Source organism: Hoplias malabaricus, chromosome 11, assembly GCF_029633855.1.
Source record: "Hoplias malabaricus isolate fHopMal1 chromosome 11, fHopMal1.hap1, whole genome shotgun sequence".
Taxonomy (NCBI): Eukaryota; Metazoa; Chordata; class Actinopteri; order Characiformes; family Erythrinidae; genus Hoplias; species Hoplias malabaricus.
Window position 1 is genome coordinate 41,070,670 of NC_089810.1, and position 27,500 is coordinate 41,098,169.

The 27,500-nt window shown below is 45.3% G+C and overlaps 1 protein-coding gene across 1 annotated transcript in view; it reads right to left on the reverse strand.

The window, feature by feature from the left end:
- LOC136709209 (fibrillin-1-like) overlaps window positions 1-27,500 on the reverse strand; it is a 79,406-nt gene that overhangs the window by 39,451 nt on the left and 12,455 nt on the right. Inside the window, exons 8-28 of the mRNA XM_066684294.1 lie at window positions 19,708-19,905; window positions 16,631-16,756; window positions 13,315-13,440; window positions 11,367-11,519; window positions 9,379-9,612; window positions 9,117-9,257; window positions 8,747-8,866; window positions 7,708-7,833; window positions 6,998-7,120; window positions 6,189-6,311; window positions 4,939-5,091; window positions 4,614-4,667; window positions 4,400-4,525; window positions 3,111-3,236; window positions 2,849-2,968; window positions 2,389-2,526; window positions 2,109-2,159; window positions 1,813-1,938; window positions 1,500-1,727; window positions 670-795; window positions 433-561 (exon numbers count right to left, since the gene is read on the reverse strand). Of these exons, the coding sequence (XP_066540391.1) occupies window positions 433-561; window positions 670-795; window positions 1,500-1,727; window positions 1,813-1,938; window positions 2,109-2,159; window positions 2,389-2,526; window positions 2,849-2,968; window positions 3,111-3,236; window positions 4,400-4,525; window positions 4,614-4,667; window positions 4,939-5,091; window positions 6,189-6,311; window positions 6,998-7,120; window positions 7,708-7,833; window positions 8,747-8,866; window positions 9,117-9,257; window positions 9,379-9,612; window positions 11,367-11,519; window positions 13,315-13,440; window positions 16,631-16,756; window positions 19,708-19,905 (2,847 nt within the window). The remainder of the gene's footprint in view (window positions 1-432; window positions 562-669; window positions 796-1,499; window positions 1,728-1,812; window positions 1,939-2,108; window positions 2,160-2,388; window positions 2,527-2,848; window positions 2,969-3,110; window positions 3,237-4,399; window positions 4,526-4,613; window positions 4,668-4,938; window positions 5,092-6,188; window positions 6,312-6,997; window positions 7,121-7,707; window positions 7,834-8,746; window positions 8,867-9,116; window positions 9,258-9,378; window positions 9,613-11,366; window positions 11,520-13,314; window positions 13,441-16,630; window positions 16,757-19,707; window positions 19,906-27,500) is intronic.

Below are 27,500 nucleotides of genomic sequence, written 5' to 3' on the forward strand. Positions count from 1 at the left end.
GACTCTACATCTACAAGGTGGACCAACGAGGGAGGAGTGTCTCACAGAGTGGACAGAGAGTGGACACAGGGTTTAAAAACTCCAGCAGCACTGCTGTGTCTGATCCACTCTACAGCAGCACAACACCAGTTTAAAAAGATCTTGTGGGACCAGTGCAGTGAAGAACTGTACAGAACTGGGGCAGGTACAAGGTGTTTAACAATGCTGGTGTTAATCATATTCAAGTATATTGTGCTCTTATAAATGTTTTATAAGCTACATGCTGGTGTTACACCAGGTGCAGGTAGTGAAGAGGCAAGTGCTGAATAGGTGCAGGTGCACAAATAAAGGGGCAGATGTGCAGATGTTAAACAGGTGACCGTGTTAGGGGGATATAGGACATGCATTTAGATAAAAATACAGATACTGTACAGGTGTTTGTTCTTAACTCACCCATACAGTTCTTCATCATCATGAATCCACTCTCGTAACCAGGCAAACATTCGCACTCAAAATCTCCCGCTGTGTTCACACACGTGCCGTGGCCACAGAGATCCGGAGAGATACGGCACTCGTCGATATCTGTACACACACACACACACACACACACACACACACACAGAAGTATTATTCGCTTAACATCTCATTTTTTTTGTTTGTTTGTTAAAACCTGGTACTGCTCTGTCTTACCTGTGCAGTTCCTCTCGTCCGAGTCTAGAGCATAACCGCTGTCACACCTGCAGCGGAAACTCCCGATGGTGTTCCGGCACTTTCCATTGGTGCAAAGGCTGTGGATCATCTTACACTCATTTATGTCTGTGGAGGGAGACACTTGTGTGACAAACAATTTCAGCCTGACATGCCATAACAGGTGTAACATCAGCAAGAAATTATTTTAGTTTAATTCACTTTCCCACTGCGTGGTCTCTGCTCCATTCGGCTCAGCTCTGATTGGCTCAGCTCCGACACCTGGTCCTGGAACCGGTGTTTAGTCTCTGCTCGCTTGTGGTTCCAACAATCCAGCACAGACTAGTTGCTTGTAAAGTTCCCAAACTTGTTTTTATCCGACTAACAACAGCAGCTCGACCACACGGCGGTCAGACACTGCGTTTGAAGAGGTTCAAATGCTCTTTGGATCGGTGGTTGATGAAAGACCCAGAGAGGAGCCAGACAGAGCAACAAGGAACAGAAAGACTCCACTGCTCTGGATGAACTGGGTTGTGGAGCTGTGTTCAGTCCCAAAAAACACCAAATAAATACACGATGTGTAAACAAAGCTTGACTTCTCGGCTGCCATGTTTGTAGCTTTCAAAGCCCACTGTTCCCATCAGAGACGTGGTTTTGCGACGTCATCGGCTACAATTCGGGGCAATACCCCGGTACCAAGAGAGAGCCGCAGGCACCATGCAGTGGAGAAGCACAATGTGACTGATTACAAGTCATGATCTAAATTAGCAGACGTCTGATTTTAAAAGCCTTACATTCCAGTATCCCACCCCTGGCTTGTGTTTGTGTTGTACCTTTAAGGAAGGGTTTTCCATTGATGAAGTCGCCTCGGTGCGAGAAACCTGGTCCACGAGGGCAGAGCAGCGTGTACTCCGGCGAGCCTTTCTCAGGACACTCGTCACATTCTGGACCCCAGGCCACACCCACAGAGCAGCAGCAGGTGTCCACGCGGTGCCGACCCGGGATCGCAGCTCCACATCGCTCATCGTCATGGGACAGAAAACACTGCTCTGTACGCAGATCTAAATACACACAACATCATTTAAAATGAGGCTACACACACTACAGAAGCATGCACATTAGTGACCTCAGTTTGTTTATACGCACCAATGCAGGTCCTCCCAGACGAGTCCACAGTCATCCCACTGGGACATTGACAGAGGAAGGAACCCACGGTGTTTACACACTTCCCATTGATACACACACCAGGGAAAACCTCACACTCGTTCACATCTAATGAGAGGAGCAGGTCACACACACACACACACACACACACACACGTCCATCGATGCATAAACACTGGAATTGGACAACTTTATGCAATGGGATACAAATATTTCTTAAATGATTTTGAAAATTCCCAGATGTGAATCCGTGTGTGGGTTCAGACGTGTTTTTCTTACCTTCACAGATTGTTCCTTTCACTCTAGAATGTCCTTTAGGGCAGACTGGATCTGAGGAGACAGGACACACACACACACACACACACACTTGCCATCAAATCCTCACAGAAATGTTTCAACATCTAGTACAGCTTTCCTCTCAGAGTAGAGACTGTTACCGCTGCAAAGGGGAATAAACTCACGACTGGCATTCTTGATTTCTGGGAGAACATGTGTCCACAAAATATTGGCTGTGCACTGTATATTCTGTGTGTGTGTGTGTGTGTGTGTGTGTGTGTACCTCGTTCACATGGTGAGCAGGGGGAGCCCCATGCAGCCCCCAGTGTGGCACAGCACTGAGACTTTAGTGTCGCTCCATTAATGTTCACCTCACAGTGACCATTCACCATCTTCAGCCAACACGTCCCTTTACTTGTCTCTGTGATACACAAACAAACACACACACACACACACACAAACAAACACACACACACATATATATATACATACAACACACATTCAAAACTATTCATTTCTGTAAAACTTTCAGAATAAATCAGTGGTTGTGAGTGGGTGTGTGTGTGTGAGGGAGTGTGTGTGTGTTGAAGGAGTGGGTGTGTGTGTGTGAGGGAGTGGGTGTATGTGTGTGAGGGACTGGATGTGTGTGTGTGAGGGAGTGTGTGTATGTGTGTGAGGGACTGGATGTATGTGTGTGAGGGAGTGGGTGTATGTGTGTATTGTTATAGTTGCGTGCTGCGTACCAATGCACTGTGTCGCCGACCCGTCCAGAGTGCTGCCGGCAGGACACACACAGGTGAAGCTTCCTAGAACATTCTTACACTCTCCGTTCACACAGGGGTTTGATAAACACTCATCAATGTCTGCATTCACACACACACACACACACACACACACACACACACACACACACATACACACAATAAATAAAAATAAATAAAAATAAGTAAATGAAAGTAAAGAACAACAAAACCAAAAAAAGAGAATTAATTGACAGTTACACACCCTCACACACTTCTGTCTCAGGGTGGAAGATCAGGCCTTTAGGGCAGTGGCAGGTGTAGCTGCCCGGAGTGTTTCGGCACAAACCGTTATCACACAGCAGCAGGTTCACTGAACATTCGTCAATGTCTGATAAACACAAACATAAACACACACACATTATCAGTACGTCAGGACTCTCCGCTGTTTCAGTGACATTCACAAAAGTCCTGCTTGTTTCCGCTCCTATCCGAAATGTAAAGGTCTGCCAATGCATTTCTGAAGTCTCAACTTCACTCCTTTAGTTTTCCACTGAAGCTACAAGGCTAATGTCGCTAAAAATGAATGGAAGCTAATGTAAATCAAGTACATGTGGATGAACATGTGCATCGGTTACACGCATGTGACACTGACAAGTGACAGCATATTATTTTGGTGATCTGTTTATTTACGTAGTGATAGGTTACATGAACTGACTGCTGAATGACAAATAACAGCAATGCTGGTCATTTATAAAGTTTTTGTTGTTGTTCTATGTGTCACGCCCTTGTCCTGTCGTGTCTGTTGTCCCTGCCGTGTGCTCACTTGGCACATGGCTCTGTTTGTTATTGTCCATGTCTCCGCCCATGTCCCTCCTTTCTTCCTCATCCTTGTCAGTGTCATTTGTAGTCCCGCCCCCTCGTTATCAGTCCAGGTGTCCCTTGTCTGTGGTGTTCATTTAAGTTCCCTTGTCTCTGTGCTTCTTTTTAGGTAATTCCACCTTTAGTTTGCTTTCTCCTGTCTCTCTCTCTCTCTGTCTCTCTCTCTCTCTCTCTCTCTCTCTCTCTCTCTCTCTCTCTCTCATTCCCTTTAAGTCAGTCTTTGTATCTCTCTCGTCTCAGGTCTGTTTAGCTTCTTTGTCTAGGCCCCTGTTAAGCTCTCCATGTATTGTCCTTCTGTTCAAGTCTCTCTGTCTTGGTCTTTCTGTATTCTGTGTTTTAGCAAATGCATCCGCCTCCGTCAGTCCGCCCCGCGTTCCTGACACTATGATGGGATTTGAGTCGGTGGGGCTGTTTTGAATGATGCCTGGCATTAACCAGGAACCAATTAGGGCACTGTTTAAGCTACCATTCAAAAAACACCCCTTAACTCACACTCTCTCTCTCTCTCTCTGTCTCTCTCTCTCTCTCTCTCTCACTCTCATATATTTATATATAAACAAAACATCTACTAAACACCTGTCCAGTTCAAACCTGAAGAAGATCTAGCATAGATCTAACATTAACATAGATTGGTGTGAAGTGCAGCAGTGTGTGTATGGAGAACACACACACCCACGCAGGTCTTGCCGGTGAGGTCCACCTCAAAGCCCTGGTTGCAGTTACACTTGTAAGTCCTCAGCATGTTCTCACACTCTCCGTTCTGGCACATGTCCGGATTCAGGGCACACTCATTAATATCTGCAACACAGAACACACAAGAACACAAGAACATGAGGAGGTTCTGAAGCGTGGATCTGAGCTGCGTGTGACGTGTGTTTTCTTTTACCTCTGCCGTCTGTGGTCGTGCCGATTCCACTCGGACACAGAGCAGCAAACTCAGCTGAAAAACATACAAATACACACTTAGGGATACAGACATAACTACTTTCAGTGTTCAGGTGATGGAATGCAGGGTTATTATTTATCTATTATATATTAATGATTCACTCTCTGTTGTGAAAATTCAAAATAAATTACTTTGTACTTTACAGGAGAACATGCCGCTAAATAAATCACACACAACCTCCGGAAGCATTGCCAAGCCCTTTTGTGCTTTTGTACGTGTACATTGTGTGTGTGTGTGTGTGTGTGTGTGTGTGTGTGTGTATTACCCGATGTTTGTGAAGGACATGGTTGACAGGGTTCTCCAAAGGCATATTCTGCACTGGCGCAGCAGCATTCAGATTTAGTCACAGCTCCGAAAAACGGCCGAACACACTGACCTCGCTTATAGCCTCCGTAACATGTACTGCGCATATGAGTGTCTACAGACAGAGACAAAACAGAGAGGGAGAAAATAAACACGACGCAAAAATGTTTCAAAATCGTATAAAAAGCTGGGTTTACGAGTCCAGAGAGAGAGAGAGAGAGAGAGAGAGAGAGAGAGATAAAGTGAGATGGAGAGTGAGCGAATGAGAGAGAGAGCATGAGATAGATAGAGAGAGAGAGAGAGCAAGAGAGAGAGAGAGATGGAGAGAGTGAGAGAGAGCGAGAGAGAGACAAAGAGATAGAGAGAGAAAGAGAGTGAGACAGAGAGAGAGAGAGAGAGAGAGAGAAAGACAAAGAGAGAGCGAGAGAGAGAAAGACAAAGAGAGAGCGAGAGAGAGAGAGACAGAGAGTGAGACAGAAAGAAAGAGAGAGAGAGAGTAAGAGAGAATGAGAGAGCGAGAAAGTGAGAGAGAGACAAAGAGATAGAGAGAGAAAGAGTGAGACAGAGAGAGAGAGAAAGACAAAGAGAGAGTAACATAGAATGAGAGAGAGAGAAAGAAAGAGAGAGAGAGAGTAAGAGAGAATGAGAGAGCGAGAAAGTGAGAGAGAGAGAGAGAAAGAGACAGACAGAGAGAGAGAAAGAAAGAGAGAGAGAGAGTAAAGAGAATGAGAGAGCAAGAGAGAGAGAGAGAGAGAGAGAAAGAGACAGACAGAGAGAGAAAGAGAGAGAGAAAGAGACAGACAGAGAGAGAGAGAGAGAAAGAGAGAGAGAGAGTAAGAGAGAATGAGAGAGCGAGAAAGAGAGAGAGAGAGAAAGAAAGAGAGAGAGAGAGTAAAGAGAATGAGAGAGCGAGAGAGAGAGAGAGAGAGAGAGAGAGAGAGAGAGAGAGAGAAGCCTGCTGTGTTAGCAATATGATTGGGTCTACAACTGGGGAAAGAAGCTCATTCCAATAAAACAGTGAACAGTGAAACACCATGCGATAAAAGGTTATCACGGTCTTGGAAAACTGAATATTTCATAATTTCATCTTTTCATCACTCTCTGGTCTGAAGGAGACAGGAACAACTGTGTCACACTACAATAAAACCACCGCAGAGAGAAACCACCAACGGAGAAAAAGTCACAAATAACAAAGACGTGTGCCATACTCACCCACACATGTACGTCCATCGAGACCAACAGCAAGTCCAGCCATACACTCACACCTGAACGAGCCTTCAGTGTTCACACAACGTCCATTTAAACACATCCCAGGGATTTCACATTCGTCCACATCTGATACACACACACACACACACAATGAGAGATGATATGAGATGATAGAGATGAGACATAGTTACATTTATACACACAATTCTGCAACTGCATGTGACAATATAATGTTTAATACGTCTTTTATAAATGTTTCCAAAGTCTATACTTTTTTTGTACGAGAATACTGAGAAAAGCACTTATCAACCACAGTGATTATGATCATCAGTTATACGCTACACATGTGGCACGTCGTCTTATATTGGCTTTTCAATCAGAAATATATCAAAATACAACCGAAAGATAACTAGCAACTTAAAGAAAATCTAATCTAACTTCGAAAAAAGGCTGAGAATAATAAGCACTTCTCTCTCGTCGCTGATCAAACGGATCCACATTAGAGCGCAGAGTGCATCACTATCACTGTAACCCAAACAATCAGTGTGTGTTTGTGTTAGGTCTGAAGTCAGTGGGATGTGTATATATGCCTGTGTGTGTGTGTGTGTGTGAAGGTTAGTTTCCTCTGTCTTAGACACAGACAAATTCAAGTTACTCACTAGACTATACAAATCATTAATGAGAGAATACATCAACCATAAAAAACACCTGGCTCCACATTAAGTCTGTGTGTGTTTAATGAGAGAGAGAGAGAGAGAGAGAGAGAGAGAGAGAGAGAGAGAGAACACGTATGTGTGTGTGAAGTCTCGCACCTATGCAGTATCTCCCAGTTCCATCCAGTAGATATCCAGCTTTGCAGATGCATTTGAAGCTCCCGTCATCATTAATGCACATCCCGTTTAAACAGATGTTCCTTATCTGACACTCATCCGTATCTGAACACACAAAAAAGCTGTCAACTGGTTTCATTAAAAGCCACACAGTGGATTCTGGTGCCTCTGTAAGTGTATGTTGTAGTGTGTACGTGGCTGAAGTCTGTAACTGCAGCTGTTTAGTTCTGTAGCACGTTGGGTCAGTGTTCACATCCGTGCAGTAATCTGTCTCCTGAACTTGGAGTAAGCTCCTCCTTGAGTCATTTGAAACAGTAAAAATAAGTCAATGTTACCCACCTATGGAGCAGCAATAGAGCAACACTGTCATCTATTTTTAATGTTTTTAAAGCTCAAAGATCCCCCCCCCCCCCCCCCGTCCAAAAACCTCCAGATGCCATTTCTCTTCCGTGGCCCCGCCGTCGACGAACAGAGAAAAAAACCTGAGACTCTTAGTTTATTTCCGTTCACCGAACTAGAGCTCAGGACAAACACCAGAGCTTTTTCCAGGGCGCAAACGGTGAGATACAAATCTCTGAGAATGTAGAGAATCACAGTTCTCTAAATGTAAATACAAACTGAGCCACACTACGTATGAAAAGTACATGTAATAGTTTACATACATAATAAAATAGAGTGTGTGTGTGTCTTACCTTGGCAGTTCTTTCCATCAGAGCTGATCTCAAACCCGGCATTACACACACAGTGGAAGCTGCCCTCCGTGTTCACACACCTTCCGTTATTACAGATGCGGCCATTAGCCACACACTCGTCTAGATCTACACACACACACACGCGGAGAGACAGAATGAGTGAACGATGGCTGTCACAAACACGTGACAGAGACTAAATTAAATGTGTGTTCTGAAATGAATGGTATTAATCAGAACTTTCTGTATGCTTCAGTAAAAGTTGCCACTCTTCTGGGAAGGCTTTGTCTTTTCCAAATTCATTCAGCCACATAAACATTAGTGAGGTTCCAGAAGCTGATGCCGAATGAATAATTCTGGATCTCACACACCACTATAACTCATCCCAAATGTATTGTATGGAGCTTCATCGCTCCAAAGAACACAGTTCCCCTGCTCCACAGTCCAATTCATGGAAGATTCACATCTGTAGTCCAGGCTGCTGTCTCATTTGCATGTGCTCATGTGCAGTTGCTTCAGAGCGTCCCGTTTAATGTTTGTCCCTTGTTCATGTCGACAAACCTTTAGCGTAGTTATTGTTAGGCATTTAAATGTGAGATCAGCAGCCAAATACAGGGGGTCCTCGGCTTACGACGTTGATCCGTTCCTACGTCACGTCGTAAACCGATTTTCGGTGTAAGTCGGAACATACGTACACACTGTACGTAAATAACATACAGTACGCACGTATCCTAACACCTATCCTCCTCGGTCCCGAGCCGCGTAACCGTGTATTTTTCCGTCGCGCCGCACATGCCAAACACGAAGTTCATGTTACGACGTTTACGACGCAAAACCACTTAAGTCGAAACAATACAGTAAATGGGAGATGTGTCGTAACCACGAAACATCGTAACTCAGGACTGACGTAACGCGAGGACCTCCTGTGTTTAGTTTAAAAGTCTGGTATCGTTAATAAGGAGTGCTTTTCTAATATTCTGGTTATTAGAACGTATCAGAACTCTTATTAGACCAAATTTAAATGTGTTTATGTGTTTCTCACCTTTGCATTCGGTTCTAGTGGCTGTGGTCTGGAACCCAGCTGGACACTGACAGTAGTAGGATCCAGGAGTGTTCATACACTGTCCATGTACACACGGATTGCGTTCACACTCATCATCGTCTTAAATACACACACACACACACACACACACAATAAAGCAAACAATAAACCAATTAACTACGCATACAGTCCGTACTAACGTATGAAGCTCAATCCTATAAACTCCACATTTAGTCTGGATTTAGTTCGTTTATCACCAGGGGGACGTGTTACAGAGTAGCATCTGTGATAGAGGGAATTTACCCAAAGGAAAGTTTAATCCTGTCTAAATAAGGCTTGTGTGTGTGTATGTGTGTGTGTGAATACTGACCAATACACTGCCCTCGAATGTCCAGCTTGTAGCCCATGTTACAATCGCATCGATAACTGCCAGGACTTGGAACGCAGCGTCCGTTTGGACACAGGTTTCTGACAGCATCGCACAGGTTCGTAGTTGTGACGTTCAGGTAATCTGACACAAACAGAGGTAGTGTGTGTGTGAGTATTGTTCATGTATTTGTACTGTATTTCCATGACAGAGCTAACCTTGATTAAACAATAATGGGTAATGGTCTACAGAATCTACTACGTACCTGTTATTCTCGGTGATATGAAGACTTCTGGCCGACCTGGTGTCTGAGGATCTTGAGGAATTGAGGGTTGTAAAGGGATGATGCTAGGAAGACGTGGCACAACCGGAATCGGACCACCGGGAACATAAGGATCAGGACCACCAGGGACAAACGGATCAGGACCACCAGGAACATACGGACCTGGACCACCAGGACCCGCGGGCTGGACCTGCAGACACAGCAACTGGTACTCCTCTGAAAATCAAAAAGCACACGCACAAAAAAATTACACATATTCAGGCACCAGTACTCGGCACATGTACATTTATAGCTTCTATAGCTTCACAGACACTCAGATTTTAATAAACAGCACAGTTTATGAGAAACAGATGCAGACATGTCTATGAACAAAATCACTCAACACTTTTTGGGTCACGTCTAAATAAAAGCTTTTTAATTTATTGAGGACTGCTGTGGAGATTTACAGTTTTTCAGGTCGTTCCCCTTCCAACAATGTTCTCTGTGCTTACGTCTTTTTAATTGGCAACAAAATTAAACTAACTTCAAATAACTGGTAGGAATCTACACAAATAAGCCATCTTCTTGGCCACCTTCTTCCTACACTCACTAGCCATTCTCCCAGCTCACAACTACTGGCTTACTTCCTTACCTGTAACATCTATATCAGTGGCGGATGCTGGTCTTTCAGGGAGGGGAAGCTACATCATATAATGTGTCGGTTTATTTATACGTAAATTCTACCCTCCGTTCCTTTTTAAGAAAATGATCTGTGCCCCTGTCGTACCAACAAGGCGTCTTTTCCAGGGACTGGACTAGTGTCCTCTCAATGTCCAGCAGAGCTAGGCTGCTTAAACGGCCTTGGCCCATGTGAAGTGTGTCTGCCTGTGCTCCCACGGATCTTTAAGCCAAAGGATCGCTGATTCGCTCATTTCGCTGTCAATCAAAAAGGGATTCAGCCTCAGACAGATCATCCAATCATCATGCAGAAGCTGAGCTTCCGGGCCAGCCGAGGCCAGCCCACTGCCCCATAGACCCCCAGAGACGCTGAGCGTCCGATGGGCGGGACAAAGCCCAGCATTTATCCAATGACTCGTCTCGTTTCGCTGCACTTCGCTGCTTCGCTATTGAACTCTGTGGACGCTCAGCGTCCTCACTGTTTAAAGCACTGTGAAGCTGCGGGAATGATTGAGAGGAAAGCCGCGTCTTTACCAGTGATAAGAAGCTGATTCTGAACAAAAGTTGAGCACGTTGTAGTGCATATTTATTCAATGACATGTACACACAACAGTATATATTTGATCACTTATTTTTTGACGTTTTAGGGGAAGCTGAGCTTCACTTGCAGTCTTAGAGCAATCACCTCTGATCTATACGTATACCTGTAAAAGGTTTATATGTACCTGTTGCAGATACACAGGGGTTGGACAATGAAAGTGAAACACCTGGTTTTAGACCACAGTAATTTATTAGTGTGGTGTAGGGCCTCCTTTTGCGGCCGATACAGCATCAGTTGGTCTTGGGAATGACATACACAAGTCCTGCACAGTGGTCAGAGGGATTTGAAGCCATTCTTCTTGCAGGATAGTGGCCAGGTCTCTACGTGATGCTGGTGGAGGAAAACGTTTCCTGACTCGCTCCTCCAAAACACCCCAAAGTGGCTCAATAATATTTAGATCTGGTGACTGTGCAGGCCATGGGAGATGTTCAACTTCACTTTCATGTTCATCAAACCAGTCTTTCCCCAGTCTCACTGTATGTATTGGTGCGTTGTCGTCCTGATACACGGCACCGCCTTCAGGACACAGTGTTTGAACCATTGGATGCACATGGTCTTACTGGTGCAGTGTGGAGTTAATGAAGATCGTCCATCAGGCTCTGCTCCAATTTAGCCCTGACACCTCCCACACTACAATGACAGGTGTTTCAGTTTCATTGTCCAACCCCTGTATCTGCTCATGCAGAAATTGTGTATGTGTGTGTGTGTTTACCTGTTCCTCGAATGGGGCACATCTCAGGAATGGTGGATCCAGCCCAGCAGCGGCCAGTGTTGCAGCAGCACTGATTCTTAGTCATGCGCTGGGGGCTAAGATTGGAGCAACGACCATTCAAAAGGCTCTCATAGCAAAATCCTGAGCGGGTGTCTACATAAGGCAAGAAAAAATAATAATAAACACAAAAACTTCATCTGCCATTACATTAACTCAGCCAAATAACCACTAACATGCTTCCATTTAGACACAGGTTCATATCAGTGATGTTCAGAGAGAGGCATTGAGGTGTAAATTGTAAAATGACTTGTTTCATGAGGTAGACTAATGCTCTTTTGCTAATATCCATATATTTGTTGAGAGTCTGGATGTAGTCAAAGCTAGCAGAGAGTTTTTTCCACTCATACATCACAAGGCCCAACTCTCTGAATGAGGGAAAACTAATAAACAAGAAACTAAAAACTACAGGAATGTTATAGAAACATACTTGTAATCCCTCGTAAATCTGACCAACACTGAATAAACAGTTTAAAACAGCGTCGGGCCCAAATAGGGCAAAAAAGATAGATCTTTCATCTTGTTCTTGTTGCTGTACATCTCTCTATAGAACAGAGGAGCCGACTGTCCGATTGTAAACAGATGTCATGTTTAGTGTTTCCTCATTTGTTTCTAACCAGAAAAAACAGATTCTATAAAAATGAACGGTAGCTAGAGATAAAAAGTGAAAAAATGAAAGAGCATTAAAGAGTTGCATTCTTATTATACTATTTTTTGAGGGGTTACATCAGCAGCTAAAGCACGTATATATTCACTGTAAATCTGCACCTGTAACGTCACTATTAACGTCAGTAATATGAGGGCGATCCTACGTTTGAGTTTAGTGTTTAGCAGAGTTTAAGTTCATAGTACGCATTCCTTCCACACAAACATCCTCTCAAAAACCCAGAGGCAGACAACATCAGCTGAAGGTACCTGACCCATTTTAGCTCTAAGAAGGAAAGATGGAGAGAGCGAGAGAGAGAGAGAGAGAGAGAGAGAGAGAGAGAGAGAGAGAGAGAGAGATAGAGGGAGAGAGAGAGAGAGGAGACTGCAGGGAGATTGTGGTCTGGCTGAATGTTTGGAAGAAACTTTTGGCCAAAAAGCCAGTGTTCTCTCTTTCTCTACAAGGTCATCAGATTCTCACAGTAAGTAAAAGAGAGTGGGTGGTGGTCTTCTGCCATCCTGCAGACAGATAGAGAAACGAGGGGTATTTCAGGAGCGGAATGAGTCATATTTCCCTTTGACTACTATCCCCTTGACCTCTTTCTCCTTCTCTATCTTTTTTCCTTCCACGCTCTCCTTCTCATCCCCCTACTTTCTCACATTCTCTCTCTCCATAACTCAGCTCATGGACAGAAAAGAGCTTATTGTTGTGAAAATCACCAACGCCCGACTACTGACCTAAATTCTGCTGCACAGGATTCTGGAAAGGATTCAGCACTGTTCAAACCTGCGTGTGTGTGTCTGTGTGTGTGTGTGTGTGTGTGGGTGTGTGCATGCATGTGTGTATAAGTTACACACGGGTCAGGAATTAGAGGAAGCAGTGTTATTATTAAGGCTCAGCTGATGATTTAACCTTGAACTTGTTGACCTCCATGTGACCTGCTGAATACCTGCGATCCAACAACAACAACACAGAGCAAGGCATGCTGGGAATGCTGGCCTTATGTGTATGGTTCACTGACTCTCTCTGTCCCACACAAACTCCCACTCCTGATTGGCACTACACAGCTGCGAGTGTCTAGTGCCATATCCAGTAACAATCAATAAAGGCCCATTATTAAAAATGTATTGGCTGTTATTACATTGACACCAGTGCTCATAAATTGATTGTTAGATTTTTTTTATGTTGTTACTGTTGTTGTTCTTGTTCCAGGTCGTACAGGTCCTGACTGTCACTGAACCTCACCAATGCAGCGAGACCCATCCAGAGCTGTGTCAAATCCCAGAGGACATCTGCAGAAGTAGCTGCCAACTGTATTGGAGCATTCTCCACCACTGCACAGGCCTGGGATGTTTGAGCATTCATCATTATCTGGCACGAGCAAGAGAGAGAAAACAGAGATAAAATACATGAGAATGCTACAACAAAGCATATGTCCTGCCCTAAGAGAGAGAGAGAGAGAGGGAAAGAGAGAGAGAGGAGAGAGAGGGAAAGAGAGGAGAAAGAGAGAGAGAGGAGAAAGAGAGAGAGAGAGAGAGAGAGAGAGAGAAAGAGAGAAAAAAAAGAGAGAAAGAGAGAGAGAGAAAAAAGAGAGAGTGAAAGAGAGGCAAGGCAAGGCAAGGCAAGTTTATTTATAGAGCACCTTTCATACAGAAGCAATTCAAAGTGCTTTACAGAAAAAGAAATTACATTAAAAGCCAGAGTAAAATCATAAATTCCAATAAGACAATTACATAAAAAGAGTAAAATGATTAAAATGATTAAAACAATTTAAAATGACAATAAATGAAAAGAAATAAAAGAAATAAAATGCCGTTACAGAAAAGTGCAGAATATTTTAAACTGAGCTGTAAGCCTGCTCAAACAAGAGAGTTTTAAGTCTTGATTTAAATGTATCTAACGTTGGGGCACTTCTAATATTCTCAGACAGCTGGTTCCATTTAAAAGTGGCATAGTAGCTAAATGCTGCCTCTCCATGTTTAGTTTTGACCCGAGGCAGGACTAACTGACTAGTTCCTAAAGATCTGAGATCTCTGCTCGGCTCATATCTCTGTAGCAGATCTGATAAATACGCTGGTCCTACCCCATTGAGACATTTATAAACCAGTAATAACACCTTAAAGTCTATTCTATAACAGACTGGTATCCAGTGTAAGGATTTGAGGATGGGGGTGATATGATCTCTTCTTTTGCTCCGAGTGAGAACTCTGGCAGCTGCATTTTGAATCAGCTGAAGCTGTTTAATGGTCTTTTTTGGAAGTCCAGCTAAGAGACCATTACAGTAATCAATCCTGCTAGAAATAAAAGCATGGATAAGTTTCTCTAGGTCTGGTTTAGTCAGAGAGAGAGAGAGAAAGAAAGAAAGAAAGAGAGAGAGAGAGAGAGAGAGTGAAAGAGAGAGAGAGAGAGAAAGAAAGAGAGAGAGAGAGAAAGACAGAAAGAGAAGAGCTACAGAACCAAGTAATTGCAAATTTCTCTTTATTTTACAGAAGAAAATCCACACACCCAACTCCACAAAGCCAGGTGGAGTCACTGAGAGGGTGTGTGTGTGTGTGTGTGTGTGTTATGGCTGGTCTGAAGCTCTTTCCTGAGTCCAGAGACTCCTCCTGAGCACTAGACGATTCGCTCTGTGCCCGTTACCGGCCTCAGCGAAGCACAGCTTCAGTAATGAGCCTTATAATTCAACAGAGCAACACTAAAAATAGACGTCCTCTCAGATTTTATAAACACACTCCAGCTGGAGAGTGTGTGTTTGTGTGTGTGTCTGGCAGCTTGAAGGTGAAGGCTATGCTGTTTCGTCTGTGAACATCGAGAGAACTATCCCTCCCTCTCTCTCAGTGAAGGGTCAAGCTGGTTGTACAGGTCGAACAGGTCTAGGGCTTAAAAAGCCTGTATCCAATGGTTATTTTATTTTATTTTATGTTTTCCGTCAGGTTCCACTCCCTGATCCAACAAACGACTACCCACAGAACCAACACATTAAACAACCAACTAATCACAAACCACCAGACAACACCACAAACTAACCACAGAACAGGGGCAAGATGGGCATCACATTATAAATGTTTAAGTTCACTCACTTTAAATGGACTATTTCCATTCTTACACTGACTTACTGTCATGCAACAAGGAAGCAGCGAAACAGCGCTAACCACCAACTCTCTGCGCTCCTAACTCCTCTCTCTCACCGCTTCACAGATCAGGAGTTCTGTCCCTGGTTTAATGAAGAAAGATGATCAAATAGAGAATGAATCTCTGCTTGTTTCCACGTGTAACAGTGACACACACTGGATAAAGCAAACAGATCTGACCTCACGCCCCTGCGCTTCTTTCTCTTTTAGTAAACATGATTTTACAGCTATTTCTTTGATCTCTGAGTTATTTACACTGTCCTGTAGCGTGGCCTCTCTCCCAAACGAACACTACGTTGAGTCCATTCCTTAACCACTACAATACACCAACTAATCAGAGAACCACCAGAACCAGCAAGCAGTTACTACCAAGAAGCCACCAGAACATTGACGCACCTGAGCTAGCTGCCGCCATAAACAAAACCAGGGGAATAAATGTCCAGCGAATTTCAGAACCCACCATTTGTGACCAAACAACCAACACATGGAACAAATTACCTAAATATATCTTACGGCACGCTCACTGATCCTAGACCAGGCTTATTCCAGCTTCATCAGTGACTAAACACAACCTATGACAGTAGTTCAATAGTTAAAAAAGAAGCATTTGTTGTTCTGAAAAAGAAGGAATCACAACTAAGCAAACACAGAAGGGACAGAGGCGAGTTCTGCTACACAACAGTGTTTAATGATAAATCTATTTTGGTTTTTGGAGGGCAGAGTGCTAACAGCTCCCAAAACAGTGCATTCATCCCCGTGAGGTCCATGTTGTTTCTTCAGCATCACGTTAACAAACGTACATCCATGCCTTTATTTTCCCTTCACAGCTCGACCACCCGCAGACGTCTGTTTAAACCAGACATTTCATAAACTACAAGGCAGCGCAGGCTTTAATTGGGTTTAATTTAAGGCCTGAAACAGGCCAGATCAAATCCAAGTCACTGCTTCAGCTCAAACACCATCATTAAGCCAGCAATCTGCTTCTCTCCGAGCGCCACAGAAAAAAGATTTTACACACAGCTCCATCTATTTTCAGCACCGGGATTAAAGACAATAATACGACGACGGAGCTGGCATTAACGCAGAAAACTCCAGCTGTTTCCTTCCTGTAAAAAACTCCTATTGCTGCTGTTTGGTGCTTAAGTTCTGTGCTGAAAATTAGAACCTTGTTGTAGTTCAGTGCGGCAAAGTGGCGAAAACAACAAGGGGCTTATGGCAGGTCCAACTATGTATCCATTGTCTGAAGAATGTGTTCCTTACAAGTAACATGTAAATTATACCTTCTCTGGATGAAGTGACATCACTGCTTCACTCGATATCATTGCCCCCCCCTCAGTAACAGGCTGAGTGTTGCTGGAGGGGTGCACTTTCAGCAGAAGTGTAAGATAAGGAAAGATTATAAGGAATTAGTAGAAACAGGGGAGATATACCTTCACACTTCTGGCTGATCTCATTGAATCGGTGTCCAGCAGGGCACTTGCACTCGAATGAGCCGACCGTGTTGATGCAGTTTCCTCCCTGACACAGACCTGGAATTGCCTGGCACTCATCCACATCTGTACACACACACACACACACACACACACACACACACTGAAAACACTGATGCACTGACTTCATGTGATTCAGTAAGTGAGTCAAATCTGAATTGAACAGAGAGATACCACACTCCCCATGTCCCGATGTCTGACTGCTTCACTGTTTATTTTTATTGTTTGAGGGAAACTTAATAAAATGTGTTACACTCTGTGTGAGCCAGTGTCTGGCAGCCGAATACCTGGCCACACAGGAATGCAGTCCTCAGGCTTCAGAACAAAAAAGAAGTGAAAGAAAGGTGAAGGACAGGGGCAGGTGCAGCTACGAGGTGAGACGGAAAGAGGATATATGGAGAGACAACAGAAAGTGATAAAGAGAAAAGAGACAGACATAAATACATACAGACAGAAACAGAACCAGAGGATGTAAGTAATAGAGACAGTAAAAACGCTAGAGGAATAGATGGCAAGAGAGAGAGAGAGAGAAAGACAAATAGAGACTGGGAGGGGGTGTCTGCTAACTCTCCTGAGTGTGGTGAGCCTGCCAGACATCGGAGGAATGCTCGCAGCTGGAGGAAAGGCCTCAGACTCACAGTTTGGCTCCACATCACTCTGCTGCTCTCTGATACACTGATTAATCCAGTATTTACCTTCCCCCAGAGCATCAGTACCTGACCTCACTAATGCTCTCCTGGCTGAATGCCATCAAATTCTCACAGCAATGCACCAACCTCTAGTGTAAAGGATTGTCTGAATAGTAAATAAAAAAACCCCTAATCAAAGAAGAAGCTCCTAATTATTACCTTTCATTTCAGGAAAACTCTAACGCTGGATGAGCAGGTGTCCTAAGCTCCTGAACTCCTCTGACACACACGGCCTTAGTGAGGTCAGGATCTGTTGTTGAGAGATTAGTTCTGGAGCAAAAACTCCATCTGACGGGGCTCGATCAATCCATAGTATACCTTTCCATTACCTTCAACCCTTATGGAAGAGTGCAGGCTTTGGCCACATAAAGCTGACTAACTGTTGAAGTGAATCAGGTCTGTTTTAGCAGGAAAATAAGCCCAAAGTCCCCTCAGCAGGGAGGTGTTAAGGTGGTGTACTTTGGCAGTAGCTGATCTATACACATTCAGTCTGAAAGAGGCTTTCCTTCAGGTGACTGTCTGTGAGGAGTGTGATGTGTTCTCTCTGTGTCTGTGTGGGTTTCCTCCGGGTGACTGTCTGTGAGGAGTGTGGTGTGTTCTCTCTGTGTCTGCGTGGGTTTCCTCCGGGTGACTGTCTGTGAGGAGTGTGGTGTGTTCTCTCTGTGTCTACATGGGTTTCCTCCGGGTGATTGTCTGTGTGGAGTGTGGTGTGTTCTCCCTGTGTCTGAGTGGGTTTCCTCCAGGGGCTCCGGTTTCCTCCCACGGTCCAAAAACACACGTTGGTAGGTGGATTGGCGACTCAAAAGTGTCCGTAGGTGTGAGTGTGTGAGTGAATGTGTGTGTGTCTGTGTTGCCCTGTGAAGGACTGGCGCCCCCTCCAGGGTGTATTCCCGCCTTGCGCCCAATGATTCCAGGTAGGCTCTGGACCCACCATGACCCTGAACTGGATAAGGGCTACAGATAATGGATGGATGGAGGGACATACAGCTGGTAGAGGTATTTCTCTCTCCTGTAAAGTGGCTATTGTGGAGATATTTTTTTTTTGGGGGGGTTACTTTTGAATAAAGACAGTAAGCTGTATCTATAGCACATGATGACTATTAAGCCAGCAGTAAAACGTTAAGATACAATCACGTTTTTTCTACAAAACACCTTCTTTTGTGGCTTGTTGTTTCTAGTTTGTGCACCATTTCCCAAACAAGGTCCTAAACATCATTTTTTTCCCCTGAGATTCTTCCTGTGTGTGAATGGTCCAGTTGTTTGCCAGTTGTTCAATCTCTGAAAACAGACCTCAACTCCACAATGTGCTCTTTTAAAGCATACTTATGACTCAATTGTTTGGTTTCAATTAGTTCTTCCATAATTTGAAGCCAATGGGCAGGCGGTTCACTTTCTTCCAAGAAACAGTTTCCCTTTTGATTTCAGAATCTGATTTCATTACATTTTTTTTTCCAGAGATGATTTAAAACACTTTTTTTCTTTCAATTTCATGAGTAGCCATCACAGGTGGCATGCTTTTTAGTGAGGTTTATGTGGTGTTTTATCTTTCTCTGGCTCTCAGAGGTACTCTTAGTGTGCTTTGTTATTTTTTTTAGCCCTTTATTTTGTGAAGAACTTAGCCACAGCTCAGATAATGTTTAATAACTTTTTACTAAGTGTGAGTTTAGATTTTGAGAAGTGACAGCCTCAATGTGTGTGTGTGTGTGTGTGTGTGTGTGTTGTGTGTGTGAAGCCCAGCTCACTGAGGCGTGTGTGTATGTGTTCTGACAGCACCTCCCGTCCTGCCTGGCTGCAGCATTCCACAGAAATACAGAACATTAACAGGAACCAAACCCAATTTAACCCGATTAGAGAACATCCCTGCGTGAGTGCGTGTGTGTGAGTACTCAGGAAGGTTCGTGTGTGTGTGTGTGTGTGTGTGAATGTGATCTGAGTTTCTGTTTCAGTCTAACAAGCCCAGGTATTCCTGATGTAACTTTCTGTAATGTGTTTGTTCTTATGTGTGTTATTTAAATGCATCAGTGTCACAGTAAAGAGCACCTCTGAGATAATGCAGCACATGAAGCCGTGCCAGTCTCTGTGCTTAAAAAATAATACTGTCACTAATAGGTAGTTCATTATATATTTAGATATTAATCAGTTCTAATCATTTGTGGAAACAGGAGTTAGCTTTGTTTATGATGAATGTCTATGATTTAAAAAAGAAGCTGGTTCCTTTATTCTTCTGCAGTAACATCTTTATAAATTTTGTAATGAGCTTTTTAACATGTTGGGGATATACAGAATATATCTGTGTGTGTGTGTGTGTGTGTGTGTGTGTGTGCGCACCCTGGCAGGCTCCTGTGCGGTGGTTGGGGATGAATCCTCGGCGACAGGGGTGGGGTTGTGCAGGACACTGTTCACAAGGATGTCCCCAGGCTCTGCCCACTGTTGCACAGCACAACGTTTTAGTGCAAACGATTCCTGTCAGCTGGCCCTGGCACATCTGGTTACTCACAGACGCAAAACACGGACCAGTACGGTAGTCTGAAACACACACACACACACACACACACAGTGAGAAAGGGAATCACATGCATAAGGAATGGCACAGCAACAATAAAACCACATACAATGAAGGATCACTGGATTGGGGAAAACCTACTTTGTTTCTACACTCCTGGTCCATTCTCCACGCTTTGTAGTTCTACACTTATTAACTGTAGTCCATATATTGCTCTGCATACTTTCTTAATTCCCCCTGTTCCTCAGCGCTCAGGACCCCCACAGAGCAGGTGTGATGTGGTGGTGGATCATTCTCAGCGCTGCAGTGACACTGACGTGGTGGTGGTGTGTTAGTGTGTGTTGTGCTGGTGTAGAGTGTATCAGACACAGCAGTGCTGCTGGAGTTTTTAAACCCTGTGTCCACTCTCTGTCCACTCTGTGAGACGCTCCTCCCTCGTTGGTCCACCTTGTAGATGTAGAGTCAGAGACAGTAGCTCATCTGTCGCTGCACAGTGTGTGTCGCTCGTCCTCTAGTCCTTCATCAGTGACACAGGACGCTGTCGGCTGGATGTTTTTGGTCGGTGGACTGTTCTCGGTCCAGACACTGAGGGGTTTAAAAACTCCAGCAGCACTGCTGTGTCTGATCCACTCTACACCAGCACAACACACACTAACACACCACCACCAATTGTAATTATAGAACTACAGAGTGCTCCTGTGTGGTCAGTGGAGCTGATAAAATGGAAAGTGAGTGTAGATACAAGGTAGCTGTTCCTAATCCAGTGAACGTTCAGTGTATAATCACACACACACACACACACACACACACACACACACACACACACAGTATATTACAGGCAAGAATAGAGAAAGCATTGTGTAGGTGGATTTTTTCAATCATGGTTTGGCCAGTCTGAGGTATTCAGGAAGAGAGAGAGAGAGAGAGAGAGAGAGAGAGAGAAAGAGAGTGAGAGAGAGAGAATGAGAGAAAGACAGAGAGAAAGAGAGAGAGAGAGAGAGAGAGAGAGACAGACAGAGAGAGGGAGAGAGCTAAAGAGAGAAAGAGGCAGAAAGAGAGCGAGAGAGAGAGACAGAGAGAGAGAGAGAGAGAGAAAGCGTGTGTGTGTGTGTGTGTGTGTGTTAAAGTAAGATTGAGATGTGCATAAAAAAGTCAACTCAAACAACACACATTGACAAATTATACTCTGTGTTTCAGCAAAACCACATAATTTCACATTTTGCCTTGAATCGAAATTGCAGAAAGAAACTCCACATACACTTTCGAGTAAGCTTTTCAAGACAAAGGCAAACACACACACACACACACACACACACACACGTGCATATCCACTGTGCTATTACGTCAAAGATGTGCAGACAGAAACAAACCTCAGAGGAACGCCCAGTTCCCCCGAGGCCGGGTGCTAAATCGTACTAATCAAGCATTTTAAACAGGCAATTATACGCAATGAAGGGGCAGCAGAGGTTCAATAAAACTCCCTTTCTCACTGCGACATCATCTCAGTGGTCTAAATATTAAACCAAGATAAATATCTATAACAAATCTATAACACCGTCGCAGCAGCCACAAGACGACATTCGAAATGAAACCCACAAAAGACCAACAACTCCACACCACTTAAAATCCACCTCGCTTGATGAGAAATGCCAGCTTGGATAACAGCACAATGCTAGAAGCTACCGACTGCAATCCCAGCGCCTTAAGAAAAAAAATCTCCATCCCGTGGTGTGTCCTTCTGCGAGCAAAATATGTACCAGCTGAAATAATAATAATGCACTCCAAAAATGTGAATGAGATATTGCCAGCTTTCTTTAAGGCTTGTGCAGCCCCAAATATTTAGCTACAAAAGGCAGCACTGGGAACATATGGAAAGGCTGATAACATGGATGTTATTTGGAACATGCCAATTTCTTTTGCTTGTTGGAACTATTTCCTTTAAACCCAGCTTCTCAGCCAGATCTTGTTCGGAAATTATAGCTGTGGTTGAGCTAATTCTTAATGTGTTGAGTCTGGCTGAGCAGAGGATAAGGCTCTCTCTCTCTCTCTCTCTCTCTCTCTCTCTCTCTCTCTCTCTCTCTCTCTCTCTCTCTCTCTCTGGATGCCTTTGTAATGAGGTGCTGTACATGTAGGAGATCCCTATCAGCGCTTGTTGCTTCATGTGCCTCAATCGGGTCTGGACGGAGTACAAAGACACAAATTATTACCAAGTTTTGCAGACGATGTGGAGGAAAGAAAGAAATCGAGAGGGCTGAGAAAGTCATGGAAGAGTGGGAAACACTTCACTCCATTTGTAGTGCTTTGGAGTGAGAACGCGGCTGGTTCTGGGGTTCAGCTGATGCTGTAGATTAGGTGAACTACATCCTGCTGCAGCGCTCTCAAACAAAGTGATACGCTATGTTTCCAAATACGTGTGGACAACTCTTTAAATGTTCTACTACTTTAACCTGCACCCACTGTGGACAACTTAGAAATGACTACTGTCTTTTGCAACAGCTGCACATAATCCTAAGGTCACCATGCCCAATGCCAAGTGTGGACTAGAGGGGTGTAAACCCCCCCAGCGTTGGACCAGAGCGCTGAAACTGCAGTCTCTGGAGTGATGTAGCTTCATCCCGTATCTGTGGGATTCAGAACTAATTGTCTGGCTTTGGTATAGTGACCTCACTAACACCATCAAATCCTCACAGCAATATTCCGATCTAACGTGAGCCCTTCCTGAAGAGCAGAGGCCGTTACTGGAATGTACAGTGTGATTCCCTTCACTGCAGAAGAGGGTATTATCAGACATTTGTGTGTGAAAAGAAAAAAAACGAGAAGTTATTATGAGAAAATGTCTGTGCCACGTAGTGTGTTTGTGCAGAGCCAAAGGGCCAGAGCTATTTGAATAGGTGGGCAATGTAGGGGGCAGGGAGGGGGTACTCTGAGTACAAACAGTGCTCACCAGCACAAACACTAACATAAAACTGGTTCATGAACCAGAAAGATTCGTTCCCAGCTGCAACCAAAGAGATGTTGGGTTTTCAGCGCGAACCGAGACGTCAGGCTCCAGAACCTCAACAGTTTTAGATCTGGTGATAAAGTGTTATCGCACATAGAGCTGCACACGTCATTTACAGGGTGTTATTATTAATAAATACAAGTAAATAAAACAAAAACATGCTCCATATTTGAGTGATTCTGTGGCTGTATTAATATATTTTTTTTTCTTTTGGGGTTAGAACTGGGAGCTTGAAATCCTACATGGGATGGGAGTGGCACCACTGATGCCCTCTTAGACACAGTCCCGTGTGTGTGTGTGTGTGTGAGTGTGTGTGTGTGCACCCCAGTGAGTCACAGAAAGCTCCAGAATTTCTTCACTCTGTTTATCTGAGGGGTGTTTTGGTTCTGGTAAGAGAAAGAGAGAGACAGAGAGAGAGAGAGAGAGAGAGAGAGAGAGAGAGAGAGAGAGAGAGAGAGAAAGAGAGAGAGACCGAGAGAGAGAGAAAAGAGAAAGAGAGAGAGAGAGACAGAGAGAGAGAGAGAGAGAGAGAGAGAAAAGAGTGAGAGAGAGACCGAGAGAGAGAGAGAAAAGAGAAAGAGAAAGAGAGAGAGAGAGAGAGAGAGAGGGAGAGAGAGAGACAGATGCACAGTTTGTGTTTGAGGGTGTGTGTGATGTCATCCGTCTCTTTGGACACTCCCATCATCTCAACATCTGGTAGTAATCTCTCTCTCTCTCACACACACACACACACACACACATACACACACACACACAAGTGCAACACACAAAGCATCAAAATGCTTCAATACTGTTTACACATTGATTTCCCAGTACAAATACGGTATTGTACAGATATGTGTGTGTGTGTGGAGAGAGAGAGAGAGAGAGAGAGAGAGAGAGAGAGAGAGAGAGAGAGAGAGAGAGAGAGAGAGCTTGAAATGTAGACTCTGTTTGTTCAGAAATCTAAAATCTGAACAGCATTTCTGACCTCTAACTAAAATAAAAAAAAAACAATATTGTCAACAATACACACACTATTCTCTCTCTCTTACCTCTCCTCCTTCATTTCTTTCTCTGTCCTCCCTTCTTTCTCTCTCTCTCTCTCTCTCTCTCTCTCTCTCTCTCTCTCTCTCCCTCTCTCTCTCTCTCTCTCATACACTGCCCCATTTTCCAGAGATTTGGGTTGAGACACATTTGCTCACCCTGTTTTCTGTGTTTATTGAGAGTTAATGAAATATTTATCAACACAACACACTGCCAAAATCTCGGCCGGAGTCGGTGGAAAAATAATTGCATACAAATTTACAAACAGTTGTTCTTCAAGATCGTATTGCCTTGTTCTTCTCAGCCTCCCCCTGAAATCTGTGACAACCCTCTCTGGTTGAGATGTGGTGAGATCAACAGCAGTGTGACGGACAGAAAACTGACGTGATCCCCAATCAGAGCAGATCTGCACAGCTTCAGATTCCTCCACAAATCCAATTTCAGGACACGGCAGCAACATCTGATTAGAGCACAATATCTCTCCACACAAGCTATATGGAACCAATAGTTTCCACACACACAAACTAACATGCACACACACACAGACACACACACACACAGTCCATCATCCTCTCAAATAAACCCAACCTAACACAACCGAAATTGATTATGATCTGATTTTCACTACACATTACTTTATATTGTATTGCAGCATATTCAGGGAACAGGTGGCGCTGTGGAGCAGCAGGTAGTGTCTCCGTCACAGCTCCAGGGTCCTGAAGGTTGTGGGTTTGAGTACCGCTCCGGGTGACTGTCGGTGTCCGGGTGTGTTATCTCTGTGTCTGCGTGGGTTTCCTCCGGGTGACTGTTTGTGAGCAGTGTGGTGTGTTCTCCCTGTGTCTGCGTGGGTTTCCTCCGGGTGACTGTCTGTGAGCAGTGTGGTGTGTTCTCCCTGTGTCTGCGTGGGTTTCCTCCGGGTGACTGTCTGTGAGGAGTGTGGTGTGTTCTCCCTGTGTCTGCGTGGGTTTCCTCCGGGTGACTGTCTGTGAGGAGTGTGGTGTGTTCTCCCTGTGTCTGCGTGGGTTTCCTCCGGGTGACTGTCTGTGAGGAGTGTGGTGTGTTCTCCCTGTGTCTGCGTGGGTTTCCTCCGGGTGACTGTTTGTGAGCAGTGTGGTGTGTTCTCCCTGTGTCTGCGTGGGTTTCCTCCGGGTGACTGTCTGTGAGCAGTGTGGTGTGTTCTCCCTGTGTCTGCGTGGGTTTCCTCCGGGTGACTGTCTGTGAGGAGTGTGGTGTGTTCTCCCTGTGTCTGCGTGGGTTTCCTCCGGGTGACTGTCTGTGAGGAGTGTGGTGTGTTCTCCCTGTGTCTGCATGGGTTTCCTCTGGGTGACTGTCTGTGAGGAGTGTGGTGTGTTTTCTCTGTGTCTGCGTAGGTTTCCTCCGGGTGACTGTCTGTGAGGAGTGTGGTGTGTTCTCCCTGTGTCTGCATGGGTTTCCTCCGGGTGACTGTCTGTGAGGAGTGTGGTGTGTTCTCCCTGTGTCTGCATGGGTTTCCTCTGGGTGACTGTCTATGAGGAGTGTGGTGTGTTTTCTCTGTGTCTGCGTAGGTTTCCTCCGGGTGACTGTCTGTGAGGAGTGTGGTGTGTTCTCTCTGTGTCTGCATGGGTTTCCTCCGGGTGACTGTCTGTGAAGAGTGTGGTGTGTTCTCCCTGTGTCTGCGTGGGTTTCCTCCAGGTGACTGTATGTCAGGAGTGTGGTGTGTTCTCTCTGTGTCTGCGTGGGTTTCCTCCGGGTGACTGTCTGTGGGGAGTGTGGTGTGTTCTCCCTGTGTCTGCATGGGTTTCCTCCGGGTGACTGTCTGTGAGGAGTGTGGTGTGTTCTCCCTGTGTCTGCGTGGGTTTCCTCCGGGTGACTGTCTGTGAGGAGTGTGGTGTGTTCTCCCTGTGTCTGCATGGGTTTCCTTCGGGTGACTGTCTGTGAGGAGTGTGGTGTGTTTTCTCTGTGTCTGCGTGGGTTTCCTTCGGGTGACTGTCTGTGAGGAGTGTGTTGTGTTCTCCCTGTGTCTGCGTGGGTTTCCTCCGGGTGACTGTCTGTGAGGAGTGTGGTGTGTTCTCCCTGTGTCTGCGTGGGTTTCCTTTGGATGACTGTCTGTGAGGAGTGTGGTGTGTTTTCCCTGTGTCTGCGTGGGTTTCCTCTGGGTGACTGTCTGTGAGGAGTGTGGTGTGTTCTCCCTGTGTCTGCGTGGGTTTCATTCGGGTGACTGTCTGTGAGGAGAGTGGTGTGTTCTCTCTGTGTCTGCGTGGATTTCCTCCGGGTGACTGTCTGTGAGGAGTGTGGTGTGTTTTCTCTGTGTCTGCGTGGGTTTCCTCCGGGTGACTGTCTGTGAGGAGTGTGGTGTGTTCTCCCTGTGTCTGCATGGGTTTCCTCCGGGTGACTGTCTGTGAGGAGTGTGGTGTGTTCTCCCTGTGTCTGCATGGGTTTCCTTTGGATGACTGTCTGTGAGGAGTGTGGTGTGTTCTCCCTGTGTCTGCGTGGGTTTCCTCTGGGTGACTGTCTGTGAGGAGTGTGGTGTGTTCTCCCTGTGTCTGCGTGGGTTTCATTCGGGTGACTGTCTGTGAGGAGAGTGGTGTGTTCTCTCTGTGTCTGCGTGGATTTCCTCCGGGTGACTGTCTGTGAGGAGTGTGGTGTGTTTTCTCTGTGTCTGCGTGGGTTTCCTCCGGGTGACTGTCTGCGAGGAGTGTGTTGTGTTATCCCTGTGTCTGCATGGTTTTCCTCCGGGTGACTGTCTGTGAGGAGTGTGGTGTGTTCTCCCTGTGTCTGCATGGGTTTCCTTTGGATGACTGTCTGTGAGGAGTGTGGTGTGTTCTCTCTGTGTCTGCGTGGGTTTCCTCCGGGTGACAGTCTGTGAGGAGAGTGGTGTGTTCTCTCTGTGTCTGCGTGGGTTTCCTCCGGATGACTGTCTGTGAGGAGAGTGGTGTGTTCTCTCTGTGTCTGCGTGGGTTTCCTCCGGATGACTGTCTGTGAGGAGAGTGGTGTGTTCTCTCTGTGTCTGCGTGGGTTTCCTCCGGGTGACTTTTTGTGAGGAGAGTGGTGTGTTTTCTCTGTTTCTGCGTGGGTTTCCTCCGGGTGACTGTCTGTGAGGAGTGTGTTGTGTTCTCTCTGTGTCTGCGTGGGTTTCCTCTGGGTGACTGTCTGTGAGGAGTGTGGTGTGTTCTCCCTGTGTCTGCGTGGGTTTCATCCGGGTGACTGTCTGTGAGGAGAGTGGTGTGTTCTCTCTGTGTCTGCGTGGGTTTCCTCCGGGTGACTGTCTGTGAGGAGTGTGGTGTGTTCTCCCTGTGTCTGCATGGGTTTCCTCTGGGTGACTGTCTGTGAGGAGTGTGGTGTGTTCTCCCTGTGTCTGTGTGGGTTTCATTCGGGTGACTGTCTGTGAGGAGAGTGGTGTGTTCTCTCTGTGTCTGCGTGGGTTTCCTCCGGGTGACTGTCTGTGAGGAGAGTGGTGTGTTCTCTCTGTGTCTGCGTGGGTTTCCTCCGGGTGACTGTCTGTGAGGAGAGTGGTGTGTTCTCTCTGTGTCTGCGTGGGTTTCCTCCGGGTGACTGTCTGTGAGGAGAGTGGTGTGTTCTCTCTGTGTCTGCGTGGGTTTCCTCCGGGTGACT